The following is a 15845-nucleotide window of genomic DNA, read 5'->3' as shown; positions in this document are numbered from 1 at the left end:
TGCAGAAAGAGCGGGGCAGGCGGAGAGGGGGGAGAGCGTGCAGCAACCCTGTGGGCTGGGGCAGCTTCCCTGCTCCGGCACCAGTATGGGCTGGGCTGTCCCAGCTCTCCTGCCCAGCCGTGCCAGGCGTGACAGAACCGTGCTGATGAGCCGTCGCGCCGCCTGTCTCCCGTCACCCTCCATCCCTGCGCAGCCGCCCTCAGCCCACGCTGCCATGAAGCCGCCGGCCCCCGCTGTTGTGTAGGGAGCTGTGGGTGCACGCCCCTGCGCACAGCTCCCGGTGCGGCATGCCTGATCCCGCCAGGCTCCAGGGTTCCCATCTCCGGAGCCTCCCGTCCCCAGCTTTTCAGAGACAGCCACGCAGGGCCGGCCTGGGGCTGCCTGGACGGGAGCAGCCAGAGGCAGGGGTTTCCCTCCCACCCTCCTGCTCACCCATACTCCGCTTGCTCTTGCATTTCCCGTTGCGTCCCCCCTGCCACCCCCAGGCTCTGCTTCCGCTGCTGCCAGCCCCTGGGCTCCCTGTGCCCACCCCACTCTCCCGGCTGCCTCCTGGGACGGGCATGAGCAGGCACCCATCCTCTCCCTGCGCCGCTTTCGCTCACCACGTCCCCTTTGGGGATGGGAAACTGCCTCTCCTTTCCAGCAGCAGCCATGGAGAAGTTGGCGGCTGCTGCCCTCCCCCCCCGGGGAAAACAGCCTCCCAGCTCGGGGCTGCAGGCGTGGGGAAGGGGGTCGTGCACTACAAGCACCCCCCAGCCTGCTACACAGAAATCGTGTGCCAGGAGAGAGCGAGTTACCCAACCCCGGCCGCTCCCCAGCCCACCCGCCCGTTCAAAAGCCATAGGGGAGCCAGCGCCGGGCTCAGCCGCCCCCCCCCCCGCAGCCCCTGCCCTGCCTCACTGCTGGCGCGTCCCCCGGCACGGGGCACAGCAGCTCCGCTTGCTCCACAAGTCCATGTGTCCGGCCCCAGCTCCTGCTCTCCATGCGTGAGACATCCCGGCAGCCTGGGGACAGGCAGTGGCTGTGGGGACTTGCAGCATTTATTATTTTTTAAACACATGGTTGTATTTATTATTTTTTTTTTTATAACGCGAGTCACTAGTAGTGCAGCTGCGCAGAATCAGAGCGTGTATATAGCAGGTCCCACACCGCACACAGGTGTACAAATAACGGTCGCTTCTCACCTGTACAATATATACATATATCTATATTTTTAATTCTAGCGCTCAAAGTCACTGTTCCAAAACCCAACATTAGGGGGTTTGGTCCTGTTTTGGTTTTGTTTTTTTAAAATATTTTTAGCCCCTCTGCTCAGTCCTAGGGCCTTGGCCACAACCCAAGGCCAGGGCTCGCTCAGTAGCGGCGTGCTCGGGTGGAAGCACTTTATGGATCAGAGGTGGTCCGAGTCGGTTTCAGAGGAGGTGGTGACAGTGATGGAGGGACGCAGGAGGGCAGGGCTGGAGCACGCAGAACAGTGGTTCACAAGCCGAAAGGACATTGGGCGCAGGAGGCACTTCTGTCCTCACCGTGTTCCTACAGCAAAGGGAGGACTTCACGGTATGTAAGGACAACGCTCCCCTTCTCCCCACAGCAATCCCTGCCCCGGGGAGAGGGGGCGGCTGCAAGCTCACCATCACCCTTCCCCAGGGCAGATGCCCTTGATCTTGCAGGCAGTTGATAATGCTGTATTTCTTGCTTCTCTGCCTGCAACTCAGATGGGAAGGTGCTTTGTTTTAAACGCCAAGATTCACTGATTAAAAGGCAACATTCCTCCACGAGCAAAGGACAGGGCTACCTGCGGTGCCCGGGCCGAGCTGGCAGCTGCCCAGCCAAGGCACACGCAAGAGCCGAGCCACCAGTTCAGGTGGGGACAGGGGCTAGGGGCTGGAGCACTGCAGCGCTGCAGTAATCACCGAGCATTAAGCTTGTTACCTAAATCCTGCGCTTAAATATTTCCTTCAAAAAGCAGCAAGGGAGCCAGTGCACGGGCGGGAGGAGGAGACACACGCAGTGTAGGAGAGGCAAGCCAGCCCTAGCACTGGGCACCGCCACAACAGCCCGTTACGCGCACCCCTAAACTGTCCCACGTCACTGCTGGCGCGCTCACGAGCAGCGCCCAGTTCCCATGCCCCGCTGCAGAACTGCAAGCATCCAGCGACCCCACTCCGGCGCGCGAGGAGAACGTTACACAACCACAGAGCGCGCACAGACCTCCGCACCCTTGTGCCTGCCCAGGACCCTCCCAGGATCCCAGAGACTGTTGTGGACCACTGCCTTAAAACACGCTGGCAAGTGTGTGTGTGCGTGCGTGTAGGAAGATTGGGGCTGTGGCCAAATTCAGGCGTGCTGCGTGCAGGCAGCGCTTGCACTGACCGACCCGGAGGTGCAGGTGCCTCTAGCAGGGCTGAATTTGCACCACAGGCTGCAAACAAGGGGAAAAGAAATTCTACAGAGTCAGCGCAAGATTTGAAGTGGTGCTGAGCACCTCGTAATCCCACCGAAATCCATGGAGAAAGGTGTTGGTGCGTCAGCCTGTGCTTTAGGAGAAAGTACAGGAGAGGGGAAAGGAGGAACTGCAACAGGTTGGTTATCCCGAGCTGCAGCGCAGCCGCATCCGTTTGCTCCCGAGCGCTTCCCTCCCCAGGGCCCAGGTACCGCAGGGAACGCCGGGTGGAGGCGCATGGTGGGGACAGTTACCGCAGGCTGTCGCTGTAGACTCCAGTACTCTGTAACCTATTGTCTATGTAAGAACAATGAATGTTAACACACGGTAAATTATTATTACATTAAAAGACCACAAAAAACACTCTTCATCTGCAACCCATTCGTTGCTAAGAGGGGAACTACCGGGTGACAAGACGCGGCAGGGGACTGGTCCGCTGGGGCATCCCACCAAGGGGAATGGTTTGCGGTGAGCGTGGAGCCAGGCAGAGCACCGGCACTGGAGGAGCTGCTGGAAGTTAAGCGGGGAGAGGTAGTGACAGCAGCCGCTAGCGTCCCAGCAAGCAGGTTATGCTTTAACACTCACTCCAAAGGCAGGCAGCAAGGCTGCAAACTAACAAATGAGGAGCAGCACCAAATCACTGCATAATATACACACTTTATTTATGAATTTGTATGTATACAGACTTTCTATACACACATTACCTATATAATAAAAATGTACATGTGTATACATGGTCGTATAAATATAGAACTGTAGAAATCTTAGAACTGATCCTGTCTATTCACAGCAACTCCTCCTGTGGGACCTCTTTGTTCGATAGCCGTCATTTGAGGCTTGGACAAAAGGGGCAAGTGTCATTTGTGTTGGTTTGTGCCCAGAATTTGATACACTGGAAGAGAGAGAGTTTGTCAAGAGCCACTGGCACAACCCAAAGGCACTGTGAACATGGCGTGGCATTACTTCTCCAGAACAGTGCTGGCAAGGGCACTCACTTTCAGGGACAGGCTCTTTTGCCCCTTAGAGACAACCTCCATGTGGAGGCAGCCTTCTTCAACCTATCAGGACCATCAGACCCTCCGCAGTACGTGGTTTCCCATTTCCTTGGCAGTTGCTGAAGGCCCCAGGGCTACTGGGACGAGGTATTTGCCTACACAAGTGAACCGCTGCCAGCACTGTGGGGTGAGAGAGTCTCCTCCTCAAGAGCTCCTACACCCAGACCCACAGTGCCCAGACACCTGAGCAACAGCAGCAGCTCTCTCCTCGCCCTGTATTCTAGAGCTTTCCAGGCTGTCCCGCTCCAGGAAGGCAGCAGGCCAGGATCTAACCCTCACAGCAACAAGCACAGGCTTGGGGGCAAGAATAAGGACAGCCTGTTCCTAAAGCCACCACCAAATGGCCACTCAGGGTGGTCCAACTAAGAGTACAGAAAAGGGGGGGATGATAAGACACAGAGAAACTGTTTATTGATCACACCCTTCTCCTGGCAAGATCTCAGTACAACAGGGACTCGCTACATGTGCCCCAGGCTCCCAGAAGGGAATCGGCACTAGGAACTGTTCCGAGGAACCCCAGAGCAGCACACAGCGGGGCAGCACACTCACCTCCTTGTGCAGCACATGCGAGCAGGCCATGGGGTGGAGGTCACCGGGCTGCACAAGCTTCTGGCACATTAGACACAGCTTACAGGCAGCCGGGGTCTGGGACGAGCAGCGATGGAACAGAAAGGAGACAGGCACGGAAGTCAGACACCCCAGCTCAGATCACGTATTCCACATCCTAGCTACCTGTCCTGCCAGCTGCACCCAGGGGCCGCAGCTTGCCCAGTTCCTCCCTCTGCGCGCAGCCATCACGCTACGTTAAGAGCCTCTGACACCTCTCTTGCGGCCGTTCCCCTCTTCTCCAACATGAAGCACAAAGGATCCAAGCCCCTAACCCTTCCCTCCTGCCTCACCAGCCCCAAGTAGCTGTGCGAGGAGAGGTGCCAGCTTCACTGGCTCATCCTTTCAGTCGCCTCTCAGAAGGGCTCCCTCCCTCCGCTTTCCCTGGGGATGGCAAAGTGCTGTAGGAAAGGCAAAAAGCCTTACGTGTGACGCTGTTCCAGGGTAAGCCACCTGGGCCGGGGGCAGGAACATGGGTGTGCTGATCTGAGGCAGTGGAGCAGAGAACATGGGGGCCCTGATTCGACTGAGAGGCTGCAGCAAGGCAAACGAGGCACGTCAGAAAAGCCCAGAAGGAAAGGACAGCTGAGTTACCCCAAGTCACCTCGGGGAAAACTGCTCCCCAGCGTTACGCTGCAGGCAACAGAAAGGGGAACCCGGGCACATGCCCGACGCACAGGCCAAGCTCTGCGTGGTCCCAGCAGCGAGCCCTGCAGGGACACAGCACAGCTCCCCTGCTACCCAGCCTGCCCCTCGCAGAGCTCCCCACCAGCCTGGCAGGCCCCGCCGCTCTCCCACCTGAGCTCCAGCTGCCGCCCGCTCCTGCTGCTCCGCCAGCTTGGCCGCCACGAGCTGGTTCAACTCCTCCATGGTCAGACCCGCCATGGTCCTCCGAGCGGTCTTGATCTGCTGCAGTATGTTGGTGAGCTGGGCCCTGCGTGGACAGCAGCCTGCTAAGAGCTCCCAGCCACCACCAGCGAGTCCAGCTGCCCCCACGGACGGGGACCCCCATCAAAGGGCCTGCAGCGCGGCTCCAGGCGAACCGGCCACCCCAGCACCGGGGGAAGCCCGTATCACAGCAAAGGAGCTTGTGCTCTCAACTGTCTACTCTCTGACTAAGGCAAATCACACGCTGAACGCGCTTCTCTCCCCAGAACACTGGGGAAAGGGGGGAAACCCCAGCTGGAGCGTGAGACAGGCTGAAGGACTCTCGCCTGAGGCAGTGCCGCGTGTAGCATGCTCCTGGCTGTGCTCAGCTATCACTGCTGTCCTTCAGACAAAGCCCCAAATGTTTCTCATTCCTTCCCAGTGCCATGGCAAGCCTAAGAGAGCACTCAGCCTTTGCTCCTCGCCTTCAGGCCTCCCTCGCTTCCTCCAGCTGCCACACGCACTAAGAGGAGCTCCGCTTCCCCTTACCCAGCTCCCATCCCACACACAAGTCTTTGCTCTCCGGGAAGGAGGACGCGAGACACTTACTTGTTGCACTGTGGAAACCGAGTCAACAACTTCTCCAGCAGCTTTTCCAGCTTATCAGCCGGCTGCAGCCTGTGAAACTCTGGAGTGACATTAACCCCCCCCAGGCCTGGCGGAGGAGGGATGGAGGCAGCGGGAGTCATGTGAGGGCTGTGTGTGCCAATAAGCGATGCCACTACTGGGCTGTTTCTTCCTTGGGAAGCAGGCAGCGGCGGGGAAGGCTGGTTGGGCCTGGAGATCGCAGGGTTCAGGAGAGGGAAGGAGAGTGCCCGAGGGTCAGCACTTGGCATGACCATGGGAACGGGAACTGGTCCGATGGGAAACGGGAGCCTGGGAGTAAGGGATGGGTTGGGCTGGAATGCCGTCAGCATGAAATCTGTCTGAGAAAGAAAAACAGGAGGAGAAGGAAAGGCTGGTTAGAATAAGCCCATCTGCAAGCAGAGCTGAGTGCCTTCCTCTCCGGCCAGACAGGAGGCGGGCTGAACCACAGGCACCAGCAGCTACACTCCTTGCATCAGGAGAGACACCGCTCCCCTCCTCTCCCGGGATGGCAGGCAAGCCCAGACAGACATGGACAAGCACAAGCACAGGACCCCAGGAAGCACAATCCCACACAGCCTCCCTCAAGGCGCAGGCAGTGCCAGTCACAGGCCATCGGGCAGCTGTCCCCAGAGTCTCGCAGCAACTTCCCAGCACTGAAAGCCTGTATTTACTGGGCTGGAGAGGCACTCACTTCTGAGGGTGGAGGTGGCAGTGTCGGGGTTGGGATCTGCGGAAGGCTGCTCAGCTTTGTTCCATTTCTTACCATCTGAATGTGGTCGTTGAACTGATCCTAGCAGAGAGGAAAGAAAACGGATGCGTTTATCAAAGCCTCCACCTAAGGAAGTTTCGGGCACTGCGCACCTGAAAGAGGCAGATTGCCCTGCCCGGGCAGAGCATTCTCAGCCCTCGAACGGGTGCAGGCCCAAACACAAACACAGCTTGATTTCACGGGAGCCAAGAGAATGAAAAAGGACCAGGAGGGAGAAACAATAACTGCTCTGCGATCAACCCAACACACTGCTTTCACATCCACGTGGCTGATCTGCACACATGAGCCCAAAGGCAGGCAGATCTCTGCAGCTGCTCACAAAGGCAGGCTGACTGTGCTGTGCGATCGGGCACACATCTTTTTCTGGGTCTTGGTCCTCTCCCAAAAAGAGCTGAAATTAAGGACGCAAAGTAGCATTGGTGCGAAGAACAGCTCGCTGTTAGGCAGGGAGCCATTCGGCAGGAACTCACTCGGACACTTTCCTTCGTCATTCGTATCCTGTTCAGCCTCATCTCCCACTCCTGCTTTGGCCTCATCGTCTCCAACGTGGGTGGCGCAGACCTGCAAGCACAACTAAACTTTCCCACTTGCAACTGTGCTCTTGCTGGCAGCCAAGTGAGAGCAACTAACACCCCATACCCTCCTGCCTTCCCCCGCCAGGGCTCCTTCCCCTCCTCCAGCTGGGCAGGAGGAAGAGCTCAAGCCCAGGTGAGGAACCCGGCAAGAGAGCGCATGGTGCTACCAGAGCATGGACTGATCTGACAAACAGAGGCACGGACAGCACAGTCAATGCTGTGCCTACAGCACTCGGTCTAGAGCACAGCACACGTCCAGCAGGTGAACAGCAACAGGGAATAAGCACAGCCCCAAATATCTTTGCTTTCCAAGATTACTGAATCACATTATTTCACTAAGGCAGCCTCAGCAGACCTTGAACTATTTCAGCCAAACCTCCAGCGTAAGTAGAGGAAGAGGAGATGGGCACATAGAGATGCTCGAGTTACCCTGCCATTTCTGAGACTACAGAGACTTACTTGAGGTAGGTGAGGTGTAGCTCCGCTTCTTTTTCTGCTTCTTCTAGTTTCAACACCAGCAGCTCCTTTCGGCTCTCCAAGGACAGGATCTAGCAGAGAGAGGCCCCACATGAAGAGCAGGTTTTGTACTCCCTCGTTTCTTGCTGCCAGACTGAAATCTCTTCACCAAGCGCCATGCTAAGTGCACCAAGGCACTGCTCCCAGCTGATATTTACAGCACTGATACTCGTTTATCCCTTTTTTTGTCCCACAAAGAAGGGGACTGAGCCTCATCCTCAACTGCTCCCAATTTCTCACAGTCATTCATTAACAATCTGGAATATCAGAAAGACCCTCTTCAACAGCTGCTTTGCAGGTAAGAAGTCACCTGCTAACCTCTGCTTTCCAGGCCCGTTCTGTCTCCTCAAGAATGTTCCTGTTGATTTCATTATGCTGGTTCTTCAGCTTATCTAGCTCCATCTCCCACAGCTGCCTGCAGACAGAAACACAGCAAGTCTGCTTAGGCACTGAAATGATGTGAAACAGGAGAGCTGGCAAATCCCCACAAAACCAATCGATCCTGGTAGCTCTGGATGCAGCGGAACCGTGGAAGATCGACACCTTCCAGCGTGCAGAGTGACACCAGCCACAGTTCACACGGCTGCATGAGTCACCGTCCCAGGAGCGAGCTGTTCCAGAGCACGCATGCAACCAGCATGCGGACACACTGTGCAAAATGGGGAGTGGGGAATTCTCCTCAACAAAATTCAGTCCAACTCCAAGGAAGGGTGCACAGGTCTGAACCAGGAAGCAACCAGAGGTGGCACACAGAACTAAGCTGTTATGATCCTGGAGAAGTTAAAAGCTGGCCCTTCCCACCTGTGTTATGTGAGCATCTACACCTGGACCTGCAGCTTCTCTGTCCAGCTTTAAAATACCTGTGTGTGCCAGAGTTTAGAGTAGTTTGGCAGCTATGGGGAGCAGACAGAGAAATAGGTTTGCTCTACCTCTGGGAAGTTGAAATTCAGTCAGAGGTAGCAGTTACAAGCTGAGTCAGTCCACTGAGCATAGACTCTAATCTTATGGGATCTTTATGTCCCAAGTATCTAGGAGCCTGCTTGTGACCAGGATCAAAGAGGATTTAATCCAGAGACCAGGCGGCCCCAGCCCGCTGGAAGGGGAGATAAAACCTTTAGAGCACATAAGTGGACAGCACTGTTCAACCACTCTCCCTAGCCCACCCCACCAGCAGTGGATTCACTCGGGAGCAAAACGACTCAAAGGAAAAAGAGACTCAACAGCGTTAATCTGGTAATCGGTAAGAGCCTCACTTTTCATCGGACTGCTCTGCAATCAGAGAGGCAATCTTGTTCTCTTTCTCCTCCTGCTCTTTCAGCAACCTGCACAAGAGAAAAAGGACAGGTGGAGTCACCCGCTGCAAAGGTGTTACTGCCCAGCCACTAATGCTGCAGGTCTCAAGTTTAAACAACGTACTGGCACGGCTGTGCGACCAATGTAACTGCACGCTCTGAAGACTGCACCGTCCAATAAACATTTAAAAGCAACCACCAGCATCCTCCAGAGCAAAAATTTTGCTGTATCATGATACTGCACAAAGATTGTGGCACTGAACCAGAATTCGCCGCAGGGAGCTGTGCCACTCTGACAACACAGGCTTTGCAACTGTTCACTCAGGGGGAAACAGGGGCCGAGTACTGGGAACCATTACTAAAGCAGCTTCACGCAAAAACATCACTGAGCTCTCAGGATAAAAAAAGTTCAGGCCTCTATGATGTGACAGAACAGCTCCGTAAAAGCATAAATTCAAAATCCAAAGGAACCTTCAGATCGTCTCAAATTCACGTCTTGCTTGCACTAGATCCTCCCCGAACCCAGTGAGATCCTTCACACAGAGCACACAGCCCATCGTGCAGCAAAGCCTGGCAGCAGTGGTCAGTCTTTCAAACCATTTGGTGCATGGCACAGTCAAGCCGCCTACCGAAATGGGGGAGTTGAGGAGAACAACTTGGAAAGGGCAGCAAGACCCTTCCCCTAGCACCGCAACAGAGCGGTGCCGCCTCCTGCGGGAAGGCTCTGCATTCCCAAAGACGGCAGCACACAGAGCCGAGCTGCACGTTACCCTTGCCAAGCACTGCCTGGGCACACACCTAACAGGCAAAGCAATAACCCACGGCCCAAAAATTCACTGTGAGATCCTCTGTAAACAAAAAGTGTTCCATCTGTGGCCGACCCACTCCAAACCATAGAGGTCTGTCCTAAACTGTTCACCAACATACTTGCTGCTTCCAAAAAGTTTGGAGCGATCCTCTTTTGTTCAATCAGGTATACATCAGGGTCACACAATACCTTAGTCCCCTGCTCAGAATAAATACTTTCTTTTCCATGCTTGTACCTTCTGCCTTTCTCACAGAGTTTCTCTATTTCTGCTTTCAGATCCTGCTCTTTCTGCAAGAATTCTTTCTTTTCTTTCTCCATCTTCTTCTTTGTCTCCTCTCGCTTGATTGTAACATCCTGAATTGCTTTCAGGATCTCCTAGAGTAAAACAAGCATCACACATACAAAAAAACAAAATTCCCGAGTACTGGTTTTGGCTTTAGATCTGTTATTGTTTCAGATTAATTGAATGGAGATTATGGAATTACATGCATCATCAGAGTCTTTCTTTTTAGTACATCAGAAAAGTTATATGGCGGTTATTATGAGGAAACCCAGGAGACAGACAGACGGTCTAAACTGTGGGTTCTCCTGCCTCTTTCAAAGGCTTTTAAGGGGCAGTGGGTTCTGATCTGGTTTAGATTTGATGGTTCCTTTCATCTTCAGGGGAGTTACCATAGGGCCAGTTGTGAATCACTCATTTAACCTCATGATCCTTAATCAACAGCCACAGAGATCTAAAGAATCACACCTCATTTCGCACCGGTTTTCACTTGGAAAAAATGCTGCTCTTGTTGAAGGGACATTGCAAGACTGCCATCAGGAGCAGAGGTGTGCACAGGATGCAGTGCTAGGAATTCGCTCTGAACTGCTCAGCAGCCCAATTTGGGCAGGGGGCAGTCCTTAGCACCATAAAATAGTGTCGTACACAGGGGAAACTGCCATATGGCATGTTGCTGCCACTTCTCACAGCCTGCTTTGCTCTCCCCAAGGCCAAAGCAGCCCGCTTAATCGCGTAAGTGGCGGCACCAAAGGGCAGGTGAAACAAAAAGAGGGCTTTGCCAAATACCTGGTGGTTCTTCATCTCTTCTTCTCTCCGCTGCTGGAGCTGCTTAAGCTGTACCTGCAGCTGATTCTCCACTTGCCTCTGTTTGTCCAACACCTCCTGGTAGCGCTCCTTCAACAAAGCCCTCTCAGACATCATTTTGTCCTGCAGCAGAGAGTGGAAATTCAGGGAGAACCTTCCCCTTCTCTCACGCTAAAGACAGTGCGGACACAGGCAGTAAAAGCTCAGTGGTGTGTAAGAGCTCAGTAGGCGCCACTGTCAAGGACCAGTTAAACGGTTTTCACTTTCAAAGCTCAGGCTCTCCAGATCGGAAAAGACCAGAGGGAGGCATGGCCTGAAGGTGCAGCTAGCACTGCGTTTCCTCCTTTAGAGAGGATAACTTATGAACTCCGAGACTGGTATTTTAAAGAGAGAAAACAGCCTTTGGGAAGAGCAGCGCCCCAGCTCCTCTGCCCAGGAACAGCTGCGGGGGAGCGGCGGAGCCAGACCTGGGACCCCAGGGCTTTGATACCCACCAAGTTCTTCTCGATATCCTGATCCGTGTTCACGTCCATGTCGGCCGTCTTGAAGTCGGTCTGCAGAGGGAGACGGTGCCATCAGAGCGCCCACCAGTCGCCTCGCCGGGTGGCCGGGCACAGGCCCGCAGCCAGCCCTGGAGCCGCGGCGGCGGCAGCGGGACCTGCCCCGGGGCCCGGCCGCGTTCCCCACGCCCGGCCCGGCCAAAGCGCAATGCCGCGGCGCCCCGCGGAGCTGCTCTGCCGCCCGGCCCGGCCTCCCGCTCCGCGCAGCCAGGCCCCCGCACGGTCCCCGCCGCGGCCGGGCCCCCCGCCCCGCCGGCCCCGCCACCCACCTGCACCGCGATGTTCTGCGAGGGCCGGGCGGGAGCTGCCTCCGCGTCGGGCTCCGCCGCCGCCGCCCCGCCGCTCTGACCCCCGGCCTCGGGCTGCCCCGCGCCGCCGGGCGCCGCCGCCAGCAGCGCCGGGGCCTGCCCGGGGGCGGCGGGGCCGCAGGGGGGCGGCCGCGGGCTCAGCCTCTCCGCCGGGCCCGGCCGGCGCCGCCTCGCCGGGGCTCTCCGGTGCGGCGAGGGCGCTCCCGCTGCGCGAAACAAACATCTCGGTCACTGGCGGCGCCCGCCCGGGACCGGGCCGCGGCCGCGCCGGGCCCGCCTACCTACCTGCCGGGCGGCGCGGCGGGGCCGGGCTCGCAGAGGCGCGGCGGGGCCGGGGCAGCGGCGGGGCCGTCGGCCTGCGCCTGCTCCAGCGCCATGGGGCTGGCTGCGCGGCGGGCAGGGCCCGGGCCCGGCGGGGCGCGGCGCGGGAGCGGGAGCGGGAGCGGCACGGCCCGCGCCCCCGCCGCCCCGCCCCTTCCGGCTCCAGCGAGCGGCGGCGCAGAGCGGCGCGGCCGGCCCGCGGGCGCCCCTGCCGGGGGGGAGGCCGCGCGCCGCGGCCGGATGTGACGTCGCTGGCAGCGGCGGCGGGCATCCGGCAGCGGCGCCGGCCCATGCCCGGTGAGTGCCCGGCGGGACGGGACGGGCCGGCCGGGACCCCTGGGCCTCGCTGGGGCCGGGATCAGCGGCTCGGCGCTGCCTGGAGGACGGCCCCGCGTCCAGCCTGGGCTGCAGGCGCCCGGCCCGGCCCGGCCCGGCCCGGGGACCGGGGCAGCGGCCCGGCCCGGTCCGCTCCGGTGCTCCCGCCCCGAGCACCTGCCTCCGGGCTCCGCGCCCCGGCCCGAGGCCGAGGCGCTCTGTGTCCCCCCGGCTCCCTGGTGCTGGCTGGTAGCGGGGGGCGCCGAGGCTGCCCCGGGGGGCGGCGGGGCTCCAGCTAAAGCCGGGCAGCTCGGCCCTTCCGCAGGGTGGGAGGCTGGAGCTCGGTGTCCAGCCGAACCGCAGCTGCTGAGCTGCCCAGAGAGGGGAGAGCCCGGGGTTGGCACTGAGGGGGGGCGGCGGGGGGCGTCGAGCTGTAGGGGGGCATGAGGGCACGCCGGTGGATGTGGGAGCAGGGTCTGGGAGGGGCCTCCCCCGTGCAGTGCCATGGCTGGTGGAATGGGTATGGGGCCGGGGCACGGCGGCCGTGGCCACCCACGCCAGGTGCAAGCGAGTCCCTCCAACCCTCGAACGTGTGAGAAACCAGCTCGGCGGGGCTCCCCCAGAAGAGGAACCAGCTCTTGGCCTCGGGTGCCATTTGGGTTGTGACACTTCTCGTGACGTGCATATCTGGGGAACTGCGCATCGGTCGTTTCTTGCCAGTTTTGCGCAGTGCCAGGCCACGGTGAGAGAGGGAGGTGCCCCCCCTCCACCAGGCAGCAGCGCGGTGTGCTCTGGCCCCGGGCCACCACCCCGGCAGGCAGGGCCGCGATTGGGATCGATCCCTGCCCGGCCTGGGTGTGGCCTCCCAGTGCTGCGCTGCTGGGAAGGAGCCGCCCTGGCTGGGCTTTCCCCAGAAAGGGATCTCTGCTGTGCCGGCGGGTTGGTGGCCAGCCCAGGTGTGCTAGCGCTGCCCGCCAGGAGCCGTGGGGCTGTCACGGGAAGCTGTGGCCGCCCTATGCCTGATCAGAAGGGCTTCTCACTGGTTTTATTTTCTGCTGTTTGCAGCCCGCCTGTCTGATGCCGCATTGGAAGTGGAGGGTGCCGCTATGGAGCACAGGGATGGAGGCCGCACTCTGTATCCACACGTGCCTTTGGCTGAGTGCCACCTGGATCCCCCTCACTTCATCAGACGGACTGGCCTGCGGTGAGGAGCGTGCTCCTGGCACTGACGCCCAGCACAGCAGGCTGACGTGGGCTGTCAGCTTGGATGCACCTGAGGAGGAACTGGAGCAGCGGGCAGAGGAGCTGGCCCAGACTGCGGGGCTGGTGAACATGGGCCGCGTTGGGGAGCTCAGGGGTCATTACCTCTTCACCTACCAGCCTGACGGCCATGCGGCAAGCGAACATGAAGCAATAAGGAGGTCAGTGGACACTTTGTTTGCACAGCATGACAGCGTGCGGTGGCACTCGGAACAGAAGCTTCTGAAACGCTCCAAACGCAGCCTGCACTTTAATGATCCCAAATACCCCCAGCAGTGGCATCTGGTGAGTGGTTTTCTGGCTCCTGTTGTGCTAGCAGGCTTGGGCTGCTTGTATGGCTGTAAACGAGCTGTCACGTGGCAGATGAAACAGTCGCTTTCAGTCCTTGCAGCAAGGAGGAAGCACACCAAGAGCTCGCCCTGCCTGCCATGTGTTCGCTGCAATAATGGGAGGAGGCAGCTCCTGCCGCTGGCTGTGCACCACTGGTGCTGGGGTGGGCAGAGGGGTTTTGCCCAGAGCATGCTGTACGGTTAGCAGGCTGGAAGCACGGTGTCAGCCCCGTGGCACTGGGCGCTCTGCTTTGTGGCTCGAGCGGCTGTTGCTCCCTGCAACAAACAAACATCCCGTGACTATCCTGTGACGACTCCTGGTGCTCCTAGCCCAGCCCCAGCCCTGCACATCGTAGCCAGCGTGCCCAAAAGGTCTCCTCACAGCTGACCCACTCCCCTCGCTGTCCTTTCTGGTGCTTAGAACAACCGCAAGAGCCCTGGGAAGGACATCAATGTCACGGGCGTCTGGGAGCGGAATGTGACCGGGCACGGTGTGACGGTGGTGGTGGTGGACGACGGCGTGGAGCACACCATCAAAGACATACAGCCAAATTACGTGAGTGCCAGCTCTGCAGCAGGAGCGTGCAAGTGCTTGGCTGCCAGCAGAGCCCGACCCGCGCTGTCACCCTGGGCTCAGCCAGGGTGGGGAGTGCCAGCAGCAAACCTTTCCCTGGGAGATTCTGCCCCCGAGCTGCAGGGTTACCAGCCTCTGTGCTACGTGTGGGAGGTAGCTGCTTAAAGGTGAGAGCTGGCCTCCCTCTGGCCCACAGCAGCTGCTAAAGCCGCCTCTGTTGGTCCCTTCCCTGCAGCAGCAGATAGCAGTGTTGAGCTGCAGCCCCGTGTGGAAGCAGCCTCTAAGTTCCCGTGACTTCCCATCTGGGTTTCAGCCCACGTAGCATGCTCTTCAGTCCTTTTCCCAGAGAGAGGAGGGCAGAGCCCTGAGTCATGGCTGTGGGTCTGTTTTCAGAGCCCAGAAGGCAGCTATGACTTGAACTCCAACGATCCTGACCCTATGCCTCACCCTGATGAGGAGAACGGCAACCACCACGGGACCCGCTGCGCCGGGGAGATTGCTGCTGTGCCAAACAACAGCTTCTGCACGGTGGGAGTTGCCTACGGGAGCCGCATCGCAGGTACACGCACTCTGTGGCACCCTGATGTGCTGCACTCATGCCTGGCTTGTCTCATCTCCAATTCTGTCTCATCTCCAATTCTGTGGGGCTGGGGCAAAGCTCCACGGGAGGGGTGGCTCGGCCCAAGTGGCTCTGAGTCAGCCGGTGCCTTGCTCAGGCTGGTTGGTCTGTCGGAGGGAGGAACTGGTGCCTGCCTGAGCTCCTCTCCAGAGGAACCAGTTGCTGGCAGAGGAATAGGTGTGTGCTGGCGCAAATTTTCCAGAGTGCTCCCAGCATGCCACCTGCCCAGCCACAGAGCTTTCAGCAGATGCACAGCCATGCCGTGCTGCCTAAACCAAGCAAACGTGTGACGACGCGCCCGCTCTGGTGCGGCACTGCGGGCCGTATCTGGAGGCACTGAAGAAGCAAATGTTTGCTGATCCCCCGCGCTTGGTCTCAGCTCTGCTTCACGTGGGCAGATGGGGGACAAAAGTCTGGCTGCGCATCTCCTCTGCAAAGCCAGGGAACATGCTACTGTGGCCTTGGCTGTCTCCAGAGCTCTCGCGCTCTTTCACAGAGGAAGGTGATATCTCTGTGCCAGGCAGGATGCATCCCGGGCAGACCAGAGGATGATGCTGCCATGCCACGGCCTGGGATGGGATTCTCTCTGTACCTGGCAGATGGTGCCGTGCTCCCCGGCTGGGACAGTGGGCTGGGGAGCAGGTGGGTCCCGGGGTGTCAGCAGCGTGTGGGGGCTTGGGAGCTTGCCCGAGGGCACTGTGAGTGGCTTGGCTCCCTCCCTTCCTCACCCCAGGGGGGGCCTTCCCTGAGCAGCCACCCTGATTGTGGGGCACAGCAGGATCCCCAGGCTCCAGCCTGCCTGGGAGGCTGCGGGCAGGCACTGCTAGCAAAGCCCAGCTGGCAGAGGGAAGGATGAGCTCATAGTTCAACGGCAGCACGGTGAGTAGGGAGGGTTT

The 15845-nt window shown here is 58.8% G+C and overlaps 2 protein-coding genes across 5 annotated transcripts in view; one reads left to right on the top strand and one right to left on the bottom strand.

Annotated features, from left to right (window-relative positions):
• Positions 1 to 3080: 3080 nt before the first annotated feature.
• RNF214 (ring finger protein 214) lies at positions 3081 to 12144 on the bottom strand. Its single transcript, XM_040616330.1, has 15 exons — positions 11817 to 12144; positions 11493 to 11737; positions 11158 to 11217; positions 10646 to 10786; positions 9815 to 9954; positions 8733 to 8801; positions 7798 to 7894; positions 7423 to 7511; positions 6859 to 6949; positions 6311 to 6409; positions 5581 to 5957; positions 4903 to 5038; positions 4531 to 4638; positions 4048 to 4143; positions 3081 to 3335 (listed from the first exon to the last, which is right to left on the bottom strand). The coding sequence occupies exons 1-15, from the start codon at positions 12142 to 12144 to the stop codon at positions 3270 to 3272; spliced, it is 2142 nt and encodes a 713-aa protein (XP_040472264.1). The 3' UTR covers positions 3081 to 3269.
• Positions 12075 to 15845, top strand: part of PCSK7 (proprotein convertase subtilisin/kexin type 7) — a 19817-nt gene continuing 16046 nt past the window's right edge. Inside the window, exons 1-4 of one of the 4 annotated variants that reach the window (XM_040615926.1) lie at positions 12075 to 12149; positions 13233 to 13712; positions 14178 to 14312; positions 14724 to 14889. In XM_040615926.1, coding sequence (XP_040471860.1) covers positions 13245 to 13712; positions 14178 to 14312; positions 14724 to 14889 — 769 coding nt within the window. In that variant the 5' untranslated portion in view covers positions 12075 to 12149; positions 13233 to 13244. Of the gene's footprint in view, positions 12150 to 12632; positions 12910 to 12966; positions 13124 to 13232; positions 13713 to 14177; positions 14313 to 14723; positions 14890 to 15845 lie in introns of those variants that run through there. The other 3 variants (XM_040615927.1, XM_040615928.1, XM_040615925.1) reach the window with 3 other exon arrangements.

This window comes from Falco naumanni, chromosome 16 (genome assembly GCF_017639655.2).
Source record: "Falco naumanni isolate bFalNau1 chromosome 16, bFalNau1.pat, whole genome shotgun sequence".
NCBI classification, from domain to species: Eukaryota; Metazoa; Chordata; class Aves; order Falconiformes; family Falconidae; genus Falco; species Falco naumanni.
The sequence above is the reverse complement of the archived record's forward strand: the minus strand, read 5'-3'. Positions and strand labels throughout refer to the sequence as shown.